Genomic DNA, 12,347 nt, shown 5'->3' on the forward strand with positions numbered 1-12,347 from the left:
GATGATGCGCCTTCGTATTTCGACTAACGTTGTTGTCAGCCGTTAGCAAGGATCCGAGGTAGACGAATTCCTCGACCACCTCGAAGGTATCCCCGTCTATCGTAACACTGCTTCCCAGGCGGACCCTGTCCCGCTCGGTTTCCACCACAAGCATGTACTTTGTCTTTGACGCATTCACCACCAGTCCAACTTTTGTTGCTTCACGTTTCAGGCGGGTGTACAGTTCTGCCACCTTTGCAAATGTTCGGCCGACAATGTCCATGTCATCCGCAGAAGCAAATAAATTGACTGGATCTGTTGAAAATTATTCCCCGGCTGTCACACCCGGCTCTCCTCATGACACCTTCTGGCGCAATGTTGAACAACAGGCACGAAGTCCATCACCTTGTCTTAGTCCCCGGCGCGATTCGAACGAACTGGAGTGTTCGCGAGATCTTCACACAGTTTTGCACACCATCCACCGTTGCTTTGATCAGTCTGGTAAGCTTTCCAGGAAGCCGTTCTCGTCCATAATTTTCCATAGCTCTACGCGGTCTATACTATCGTATGCCGCCTTGAAATCAACGAACAGATGGTGCGTTGGGACCTGGTATTCACGGCATTTTTGAAGGATTTGCCGTACAGTAAAGATCTGGTCCGTTGTCGAGCGGCCGTCAACGAAGCCGGCTTGATAACTTCCCACGAACTCGTTCACTAATGGTGACAGACGACGGAAGATGATCTGGGATATCACTTTGTAGGCGGCATTAAGGATGGTGATCGCTCGAAAGTTCTCACACTCCAGTTTGTCACCTTTCTTGTAGATGGAACATATAACCCCTTCCTTCCACTCCTCCGGTAGCTGTTCGTTTTCCCAGATTCTGACTATCAGTTTGTGCAGGCAAGTGGCCAGCTTTTCCGGGCCCATCTTGATGAGCTCAGCTCCGATACCATCCTTACCAGCTGCTTTATTGGTCTTTAGCTGTTGAATGGCATCATTAACTTCCCTCAAGGTGGGGGCTGGTTGGCTTCCATCGTCCGCTGAACTGACGTAGTCATCTCCTCCGCTGCCTTGACTTTCATTGCCTGTACTCTCAGCGCCATTCAGATGTTCCTCGTAGTGCTGCTTCCACCTTTCGATCACCACACGTTCGTCCGTCAAGATGCTCCCATCCTTATCCCGGCACATTTCGGCTCGCGGCACGAAGCCTTTGCGGGATGCGTTGAGCTTCTGATAGAACTTGCGTGTATCTTGAGAACGGCACAGCTGTTCCATCTCCTCGCACTCCGCTTCTTCCAGGCGGCGTTTCTTCTCCTGAAAAAGGCGGGTCTGCTGTCTCCGCTTCCGTCTATAACGTTCCACGTTCTGCCGCGACCGCCCGCGCTGCGTCCTTCTCCTCCAGAATCTGTCTGCACTCTTCGTCGAACCAATCGTTCCGTCGACTTCGACCCATATACTGACGTTGTTCTCCGCTGTGACGTTAATGGCTGCTTTGACTGTATTCCAGCAGTCCTCAAGAGGGCCCCATCAGGCTCACCCTCTTCCGGCAACGCTGCCTCGAGATGCTGCGCGTATGCAGTGGGGACATCAGGTTGCTTCAGTCGCTCTGGGTCGTACCGCGGCGGTCGTCGGTACCGAACATTGTTGATGACGGATAGTTTTGGGCTGCAGTTTAACCATCACCAGATAGTGGTCAGAGTCGATGTTAGCGCCACGATATGTCCTGACGTCGATAATGTCGGAAGTGCCGTCCATTAATCAGAACGTGGTCGATTTGTGATTCTGTCTGCAGTGGCGATCTCCAGGTGTACCGATACGGGAGGCTGTGTTGGAAGTAGGTGCTGCGAATGGCCATATTCTTGGAGGCGGCGAAATCAATTGGTCGTAGGCCGTTTTTCGTTCGTCAGCCGTTGAGCGCTGAACTTTCCAATAGTCGGTCTAAAACTCCTCCTCTTGGCCAACCTGGGCATTCAAATCCCCTTTAATGATCTTAACGTCGTGGCTTGAGCAGCTGTCGTACTCACGTTCCAGCTGCGCGTAGAATGCGTCCTTATCATCATCAGTGCTTCCGGAGTGTGGGCTATGGACGTTGATTATGCTGAAGTTGAAGAACCGGCCTTTGATCCTCAACATGCACATTCTCTCGTTGATCGGCCACCACCCGATCACGCGCCTTTACATGTCGCCCATCACTATGAAAGCTGTTCCCCAGCTCGTGTGTGCTGCCGCAGCTCTGGTAGATGGTATGATTACCTCTAAACGTTCGCACCATTGATCCCTTCAACAAACCTCCTGCAGCGCTACGATGCCGAATCCACGGTCCTTGAGCACATCGGCGAGTATGCGTGTGCTCCCGATGAAGTTGAGAAGATTTGCAGTTCCACAGACCGAGTTTCCAATCGCTAGTCCTTTTCATCGCAGTGGTCTTCGCCGATGGTTCCGGTCCGTACTCTCTTGTTGATTGTTCGTTGCTTATGATTTTTTAAAGGCTGGCTTGCAGGGCCTGACACCAAACCCCTAAATTTCCGGAGGACCATTCCTCCTTATTTCCGGTGGACCATGGTGCACAGTTTCATAGAGTCCCTCGCTGGCACTCGGACGATGATCAGCCGCCCTAACATGGAGAACAGACGCTGTTGTGAGCCGATCCTGACATGGAGAACAGACGCTCAATAAGATTTGCACCTCCGGAAGAGCAAACCCCCCTTCCCTGTCAGCCGACCATAGTTTCCCACCGGGGTTGGTTGCCGATCTTCCCTAAGGTTGCTCGTATCCGGCCAGCACCGCGAGGTAGTGAGGATAGGAGTTGCTGGGTAAGAGGCTGGGACCGCGAGATGGGGTCTATTTATTCCTTCAGGTACGCGAAGTACCAATGGTACGCTTGCCAGCATTTGCCGTGCCGCCAAGTTGACCTTGTAAACTTGTGATTTGAACTCTAGAACATTTGGAGAATCTAGAACATCTACATCAAACTAATATAATAAGAAAGGGCTTTAGGGGCTTGTATGGACAAGCTGGGTTTATTTCCATCATGAAGTTCTTCTGAATCGGTAAATTTTACCCATATTGAATTTGGTAAATCGAAATTTTCTACATTCTTAATGACACCATCCGTACTCCAGTTGAAAATCCAGATTAATCTACCTAGCGGTGATGATGCCTTTCTCGTTCAATGAGACAGAATTCCGCGTTGAATGCAACTTTTTGCGAGTAAATCGGTTGAAGATAAGTGCCCGAAAAATGAGTGAATTTTTGAAACGATATTTTGGAATTAAAAATGTATTTTGGCCATTTCTTATGAGCCCACAGTCCTAGCTTGCCAATTTTCAATAGGAAACAATGGGACAGGATTCTGCGTCTAACGCAACTTGTTGCGGGTAGATCGGTTGAAGATAAATGCCCGAGAAATGAGTGAGAAACGATTTTTTGGCATAAAAAAAGTATTTTGGCCATAACTTCTGAGCCCGTAGTTAAGGCTACACAATTTTCAATAGGAAACAATGTGACTGGATTCCCCGTCGAATGCAACTCGTTGCAAAAAAAATCGGTTGAGGATAAGTGCCCGAAAAATTAGTGATTTTTTTTTGCACGGATTTTGCCTATAAACATACACACACACAGGCATCACCTTAATTCATCGAGCTGATTCGATTGGTATATAACACTATGGGTCTCCGGGCCTTCTATAAAAAGTTTAGTTCTGGAGCGAACATATAGCCTTTCGGTACACTTAGTGTACGGGAAAGGCAAAAATGTATTTTGACCATAGCTTTTGATCCCACAGTTCGATCCGGCCAATTTTCAAAAGGAAACAATGGGACAAGGTATCGCGTTGAATTCAGTTTGTTGCGAGCAAATCGGTTGAGGATAAGTGCCTGAAAAATGAATGAGTTTTTTGCGCACATACATACACACGCACAGACATCACCTCAGTTGGTCGAGTTAACACTATGGGTCTTCGGGCTTTCTATAAAAAGTTTGTTTTTGGAGCGATCATAGAGCCTTTCGGTACACTTAGTGTACGAGAAAGGCAAAAACGAGAACCCCTTGAAACTTAACAAACTAGAAACTAGAAGAGGTGGAAAAGACATTTGTGAAAGAATTGTGAAAATTGCTTAGAAGACGTCCGGGAGCCTGCTGCTTGAAACCATGATTCCAATGATTTCTTTATCGTAGTATTTGACATGTTAACCAAGAACCAGGGATTGAATCCAAAAGAAAATGAAAAAAATCTCTCACTTATCATCTCTGTATACATATACGATAGTATATACGATATGTAGCATACCGTGAGTTTTTTTTTCGCAAGCTGTCATGATAAAGAACTGATTCGGGAGGCTTACCTCATGATAAATTTCTTTTAAAAAGATCCAAACGTGGGGATCACTTGTTCTGGTGATGCATTTAAACTTGTTCTACACAGCTGTGTGGTCTCCAACACAAACTGAGCGAGAACAAAGCAAGAATAATCATTTCTCTGTGGGGGCTGCCTATCCCATTTTTTTTTGCATTTGTATACAAGTTTATTAAATTTGTTATCATGACTTATTATGATTCAGAACAGTTTTTGCCTTTCTTTTATCGTTCTTCGTCATCTATTAAGAGCGGTTTCTGCAAACCCTGCCAAGGAAGTTCCTCCGGGAACTCCTCCGCACGTTCCTTCGGGAATTTATCCGGACGTTCCTCCGGGAATTCCTCCGGAAGTCCCTCCGTGAATTCCTCCGGAAGTTCCTCCGTGAATTCCTCCGGAAGTTCCTCCGTGAATTCCTCCGGAAGTTCCTCCGTGAATTCCTCCGAAAGTTTCTCCGCGAGTTCCTCCGGAAGTTCCTCCGGGAATTCCTCCGGAAGTTCCTCCGGGAATTCCTCCGGAAGTTCCTCCGGGAATTCCTCCGGAAGTTCCTCCGGGAATTCCTCCGGAAGTTCCTGGAATTCCTCCGGAAGTTCCTCAGGAATTCCTCCGGAAGTTCCGCCGGGAATTCCTTCGGAAGTTCCATCGGGAATTCCTTCGGAAGTTCCATCGGGAATTCCTTCGGAAGTTCCATCGGGAATTCCTCCGGAAGTTCCATCGGGAATTCCTCCGGAAGTTCCATCGGGAATTCCTTCGGAAGTTCCATCGGGAATTCCTTCGGAAGTTCCCCCTGGAATTCCTCCGGAAGTTCCCTCTGGAATTCCTCCGGAAGTTCCCCCTGGAATTCCTCCGGAAGTTCCCCCTGGAATTCCTCTGGAAGTTCCCCCGGGAATTCCTCTGGAAGTTCCCCCGGGAATTCCTCCGGAAGTTCCCCCGGGAATTCCTCCGGAAGTTCCCCCTGGAATTCCTCCGGAAGTTCCCCCTGGAATTCCTCTGGAAGTTCCCCCGGGAATTCCTCTGGAAGTTCCCCCGGGAATTCCTCCGGAAGTTCCCCGGGAATTCCTCCGGAAGTTCCCCCGGGAATTCCTCCGGAAGTTCCCCCGGGAATTCCTCCGGAAGTTCCCCCGGGAATTCCTCCGGAAGTTCCTCCGGGAATTCCTCCGGAAGTTCCTCCGGGAATTCCTCCGGAAGTTCCTCCGGGAATTCCTCCGGAAGTTCCTCCGGGAATTCCTCCGGAAGTTCCTCCGGGAATTCCTCCGGAAGTTCCTCCGGGAATTTCTCCGGAAGTTTCTCCGGGAATTCCTCCGGGAATTTCTCCGGAAATTTCTCCGGGAATTCCTCCGAAAATTCCTCCGGAAGTTCCTCCAGGAATTCCTCCGGAAGTTCCTCCGGGAATTCCTCCGCAAGTTGCTCCGGGAATTCCTCCGCAAGTTCCTCCGAGAATTCCTCCGGAAGTTTCTCCGGGAATTCCTCCGGAAGTCCCCCGGGAATTCCTCCGGAAGTCCCCCGGGAATTCCTCCGGAAGTCCCCCGGGAATTCCTCCGGAAGTCCCCCGGGAATTCCTCCGGAAGTCCCCCCGGGAATTCCTCCGGAAGTCCCCCGGAAATTCCTCCAGAAGTCCCCCGGGAATTCCTCCGGAAGTCCCCACGGGAATTCCTCCGGAAGTCCCCACGGGAATTCCTCCGGAAGTCCCCACGGGAATTCCTCCGGAAGTCCCCACGGGAATTCCTCCGGAAGTCCCCACGGGAATTCCTCCGGAAGTCTTCCTGGGAATTCCTACGGAAGTCCCCCCGGGAATTCCTACGGAAGTCCCCCCGGGAATTCCTCCGGAAGTCCCCCCGGGAATTCCTCCGGAAGTCCCCCCGGGAATTCCTCCGGAAGTCCCCCCGGGAATTCCTACGGAAGTCCCCAGAATTCTGAAGTCCCAGGAATTCTCTGGAAAGTCCCCAGGAATTCCTACGGAAGTCCCCAGAATTCTACATGAAGTCCCCAGAATTCCTGGAAGTCCCCAGGGAATTCCTGGAAGTCCCCAGGAATTCTACTGAAGTCCCCGTGAATTCCTACGAAGTCCCCCCGTGAATTCCTCCGGAGGTTCCCCCGGAAATTCCTCCGGAAGTCCCCAGGAATTCCTCAGAGTCCCAGGAATTCCTCCGGAAGTCCCCAGGAATTCCTCAGGAAGTCCCCTGGAATTCCTCAAGTCCCCAGGAATTCCTCCAGGAATACCCCAGGAATTCCTCCAGAGTCCCCAGGAATTCCTCCGGAAGTCCCCAGGAATTCCTCCAGGAAGTCCCCAGAATTCCTCGGAAGTCCCCAGGAATTCCTCCAGAGTCCCAGGAATTCCTCAGAAGTCCCCAGGAATTCCTCCGAGTCCCCAGAATTCCTCCGAAGTCCCCAGGAATTCCTCCGGAAGTCCCCAGGAATTCCTCAGGAAGTCCCTCCGAAAATTCCTCCAGAGTCCCCGAAAATTCCTCCGGAAGTCCCCCCGGGAATTCCTTCGAAATCCCGGGAATTCCTTCGGAAGTCCCAGGAATTCCTTCGGAAAGTCCCAGGAATTCCTCCGGAAGTCCCAGGAATTCCTTCAGAGTCCCCAGGGAATTCCTTCGGAAGTTCCTTCGGGAATTCCTCCAGAAGTTCCTTCGGGAATTCCTCCAGAAGTTCCTTCGGGAATTCCTCCGGAAGTTCCTTCGGAAATTCCTCCGGAAGTTCCTTCGGGAATTCCTCCGGAAGTTTCTCTGGGAACAGTCAAAAACAATTGGATGTCTGTCAAAACTCAAAAGTAGTCTTGTGTGGCCAGCGTTAAAGGCTGGTTCGGAAAACGTGTCACGGGATTTGGTCCCCCATGCTATTTTAAGGTTTGGGTGAGCCTTTAAAGGAGCGGGATTAAGGACAAGCATCACGGAATCGAAATTTAAAAGTACTCGTGTTTTCAAGGGCACACCACTCAATAAGCAAGCAACGCGCAACTGTCATTTTTATTATTCCATGCATGCTGCGACGCAGCAAAGCTACTGAATTTGGGTTCAAAAGTACAAAATTTGGATTCTGTGATGTTTGTCCTTAAGGGAAACGAAATTCCCGTCCATTTGACAATACATGGGGGACCAAATCCCGTGACACGTTTTCCGAACTGTCAAACAGCCTTTATTTGGGAATTATTAAACTGTCACTTTTAATTTGTGTTTAATTCGGGAAAAGAGACGCAGCTTACAGAAAATATGTTTATGTCTGCTGAGCATAGGTGTGCAGTGAACATTCGCTGATGAGGTTTTTCTATTGGGAGTTCGCTCATTGGGGCGATACTTACTTGATGGGCTACAGCTCTTCGATGAACTTACGGCGAACGGAGTATCCTTCTCCACTGGACTCGATCCTGGACCAATCTCTGCCAGTCGCCCTGAACATTGAGCGCCCTCAGGCCCTCAGGTCTGTTGTCTTATTCATTTCATCTAGCAAGAGCTAGTTCGTTATGTCGCTAGGGATGCTTATTTATTGCTAGATCGACCAGAGTAAAAAAATGCAACGTATAGGAAATGTCGATGATTTTTTTCATACATTCCATTGCCACCCAACTGAATAATAGAAGCGACACGACGGTTTAGGATCATCAGATAGGATCCATAACACGGCAACAATATTCCTTTTACACGCAGTTTATTTCGCTTTGTTATTTGCTCCATTAGCGCAACCTCACGCGAGAAGTTCACACTTTCTAAAGTCATTTAAATTTGATAATTGAGACTAGCTATTTAAAGTTCAAAATTTTAATAAATTGGACAAATAGTAACATTATGGATAGTTAGGTAATATATATTTTGCCTACATACATACATACATACATAAAAGTTTTGTTTTCAGTCAGCACACAATGCATCGATATCTGTTTACATATTTTTATTTTTTTTTTCTTTGAATGCATTGTCAAATCTTAGGAAAAAACTTAAAAATATTTCATGTTCATACAAACTCCACTATGATTCAGTTCTTGGTTTAAACTCGATGTGCATCCCATTCAACGGAACCACGTCAAACCCTTTCATCACCGTGGGCGGAACTTCTGTTTTACTACATCGCTCAAAGGAGAAGCTCCCCAACATGTAATACAGTATGGTTTTGACTTCCGCCAAGGCAAACCTCGACCCGATGCAATTTCTCGGACCAATGCCGAACGGTATGTAAGCTCCCGCATTGATGCTCCCTTTCCGCTCGTCACTGAATCGCTCGGGATCGAACATGTGCGGCTTTGGGAAGTACTCCGGATCGTGGTGCAGTCCATGAATTGGGAACCAAAGGGCCGCCCCCTTCTCGATCTTGTACTTTTTTCCGTTTCCTTCGTCCATCACGTAGTCCTTGGTGCACTCGCGATCGACCGATGGAGCCGGAGGCCACATACGCAGCACTTCCGAAATCACCATGTCCATGTACTTCATCTTCTGCATAGCATCGTACGTCAGGGGTTTGCCACCCAAGGAAGATCGAGTTTCTAGGATTTCGGCGTGTAGTTTTTTCTGAATATCTTGGTTCATTGCTAGCTCATAAGCGCTGTACAAAAGCGTTGTCGATACAGTGTCGAAACCAGCTAAAAAGAAGATCAAGCACTGTGCGACCATCTCCACGTCTGTCATCACTGTGGTGTCCGTAGATTTAACCACTTCGGACTCTTGCACTGTGGCGAATCCTTCCGGCAGTTGGTCATTTTCCTTCTGATGCTTAAGGGTGCCTTTTTTAGCCTGAATCATCAGATTTATCATATCCGGTCGGACGATACTTCGCTGCTCCCGTTCTTTGATCGCGTTCAGGATCAACTTTTTGAAATAAGTATTCTGTTGCTCATCTATAACATCCCATCCGAAATAGGCCATCAACGCCGGTACCACTCGATGTCCAATGAACCTCAGTATCACGGTAGGCCTACTGAAATCCAACATCTTTTTTCCATTCACAAAGAACTCGTTGCTCCGATCTCGCGACGATTCGACTTGTAGCCCAAAAGCACAGGTCGCAATCACGTCATTCGCAAACCTCGAGAACACATCCTTCATCTCGTATACATGAGCCCCTTTCTTTGCAGCTTCCTCTTCGTAATACTTCACCGCTCGTTGAGTGCACTCCACAATCAGTTCAAACATATATCGCATCTTGCTCCCGGTAAACGCCGGGCTTAGCGTCGCTCGCATAGTTTTCCATCGCTGACCGGTCAATGAAAACAGAGATTTGCCACTGATCAGGTTTGGATGATCATAATTCGAATTTCCGAATACCGGAAGATGATCGATGAAGTGATCAAAGTCCTTAACGGCGACCTGTTTGATTATCTCCGGATCACGAATGACGTACACCGGCGTCATAAGATCGAACATGCCGAATACTCTGAAATCGTCAATTTTTAGTCAGTGCATCAGATCGAATGTTCGTCCGTCTCCAGCTTAATACTTACTTCACTCCAGCATACTTGTCGTAGGTCTTCTTCATAAATTGGTAGAATGACTGTCGCTGCAGCATCAGATCAGCGATGCTTCCGAGAATGGGTTTAACCGGCATAGACGGGATCGGTTTCTCATGGAAGTAGCCATGGTTTTTCGTTATCAGATAGTACACTGCACCGAGAATGGCACCAACGATGCCAAGATAGAACACATTGACTTCCATCCTGCCAGGGATCACGATACGAACTGAGTAGATTTTTTTTTTCCGGCAGCTGGCCACTTAAGATTCATTAAATACAATTGAATCTAACACTCGACCGTTGGTGGTGGCGTCTTCGAGTTTGCGTGTGTTCTATAAATGTCAGGTGCTTATCAGGGAAACGATAAGCGTGCCATATATGGACATAAAACCCCTGGCTGATGCTTGTTATGGAGATTTAAAAAGTGTATCAACGAATACTTTTATTTCGTCATAAATTTCGAATGCATTATTTCACGATTCTAGTGTAATGTTGAGAACCGATGCTTCTGCTCGAGTATGTGACTAATGGAATAATTGAAGAACTAACAAAACATTCATGCTTGAAGCTGTATCTTGTTCAATTAAAATAAAAAAAATGAAGAACTATGATACTCATTTAGATACTGAAAACCGCAAGAAGATTAGAGTTCATTAGGCAAAGATATTAGCATTTTACTGGAGTGTTGCATTGGTAAATTTATTTCTTTTCAGAGGTAAAAGAAACGGCATTTGCTCAAACCCCACTTTAGAAAAATGCTAATAACTTCGCCAGGCAAACACTAATCATCATGCGGTTTTCAGCATAACATTCTGTATAAAATCATAGTGCTGCATCGTAAATTGTGCCGTCCAACTGCAAATCATTGTGTTTCGATGTTTCTGCATACATTTTCACATATAATCTTCCAATGAGTTTAGCATCGCCCAAACGTTGACCGATTTGGGTGAAATTTTGTGCAGAGCATCAGTGCATCAAATAGAACCGAATAAAACGACGGCCCATCAAAAAAATAGAAAGTTTTTTATTAGCCACCTTAGGTGCAAACATGCCTAATCTTATATAATCCAATACAAACGCATTCAGTGCAAAGAAGCATCCAGGAAAATAATTGCATAATATGACGCCCGTCAATTTTAATGACAATATTGAGGCCTACAGTATATCACTAGTGTGACATAAACGTCATTACCACCCTGAGGGTATCGCCAATACATTTTACGAATAAAAAGTTTACATACTGTAGTGTACTTTATGTACATTGAGTTTTCAAACATTGTTATTGAATTTTTTTGAGATTCTCGAAGGTCTGAAGTAGCTTGAAGAAGTGAAAAATGAAATTATTGGAATATGTATTGGTGTAAGTATTTGACATTCAAGATTTGGTTGTACTCTATGGTTATAAAATCTGATCTCGAGGACACGCTGTGATTGCCGCAGAGATAGTTCTTAAATGTATAGTGGAATGACTAACAGTATGATAGGACATTATTTAATAAATTCTAGGAACATTTTTCAAATAGGCGTAACTGTATTTGAACCTCATAATCTTTCTTTTCTCCAAATTTCGTTCAATTAACGTTACTGCCAGATAGATCGCAATCTATTTTTCATGTTGGGTGCACTAGTAGACCAAAATAGTTTGAATTAAGATCACGATCCCCATTCCAAAAATCAAGGTCAGAATCAATTAGGCCCATTTGAAAAAAGTTCCTAGAATTAAATAAATCTTCTGAAGATTACGTCAAGATTCAGTAGGTATGTGCTGAGAATTCAATGAGTTGTAAATATGTTCAATGTAGACAGCATAATCTTTCTGCAAGATGTTTCAAAATATGAACAATTCTAATAATATAAGAATATGAAAATGTGAGAGAAATTTGAGAAAAAAAAACAAATATGACAATAATAAAATAAGAAAATATATTTTTTTAAAAGAACATTTCAAAATACATTCGCATCTCTACATCTCGATATTCAAAGGACAATCGAGATAAGAAAAGATCAAAGGATGAAAGAAGCATTGAAAATGGGTACTAGATTGAAAAAAAAATCGTTGCTATGAAACGCGTTAACAGAACAAATGTCATTGCTTGTTTATGATGTTTTTGTTATAGCCAACTAATAGCCTAGAAATTTGAATATACCGACATAGGGAGAGAGAATCTTGTACCAAATATGATCAGTACACATCGAAATGAAAAGGCTATAGAGTAAAATATAGAAATACGAAAATATGAAACTGTAATAATATTAAACTACGAAAAAATAGGAAAATATGACAATTAATAATATGAAAAAAATGCACATGAATGCCACAGATGAAAAAGTCATTCTCCATATTAGGAAAAGAGTTACCCACTTACTTTTGATTAGGTATATGTGAGTCAACCTCTTGACATTTTCGCAAGTGACTTTATTAACGGATGCTTTATGCTATAAATGGAAAGTTGATATCAGCAAATGATAAACAAGCCTTACACGGTGATATACTCGAGTGACCGGTTGGTATTAGATCGTCGGCTCTGGTTGTCGTAAGTAGTTTTAAATTTACAAACTTGTCTGTTTATTATTAT

At 45.6% G+C, this 12,347-nt stretch overlaps 2 protein-coding genes across 6 annotated transcripts in view; one reads left to right on the forward strand and one right to left on the reverse strand.

Moving 5' to 3' along the window:
• Nucleotides 1-12,347, forward strand: part of LOC134226558 (sodium-dependent transporter bedraggled-like) — an 822,794-nt gene that overhangs the window by 95,404 nt on the left and 715,043 nt on the right. The window lies entirely within an intron of this gene.
• Nucleotides 8,295-10,035, reverse strand: LOC134223674 (probable cytochrome P450 9f2). Its single transcript, XM_062702859.1, has 2 exons — nucleotides 9,763-10,035; nucleotides 8,295-9,695 (listed from the first exon to the last, which is right to left on the reverse strand). Exons 1-2 carry the CDS (start codon nucleotides 9,972-9,974, stop codon nucleotides 8,297-8,299), a joined length of 1,611 nt encoding a protein of 536 aa, XP_062558843.1. The 5' UTR covers nucleotides 9,975-10,035; the 3' UTR covers nucleotides 8,295-8,296.

The sequence above is a fragment of the Armigeres subalbatus genome, chromosome 3 (genome assembly GCF_024139115.2).
Source record: "Armigeres subalbatus isolate Guangzhou_Male chromosome 3, GZ_Asu_2, whole genome shotgun sequence".
NCBI classification, from domain to species: domain Eukaryota; kingdom Metazoa; phylum Arthropoda; class Insecta; order Diptera; family Culicidae; genus Armigeres; species Armigeres subalbatus.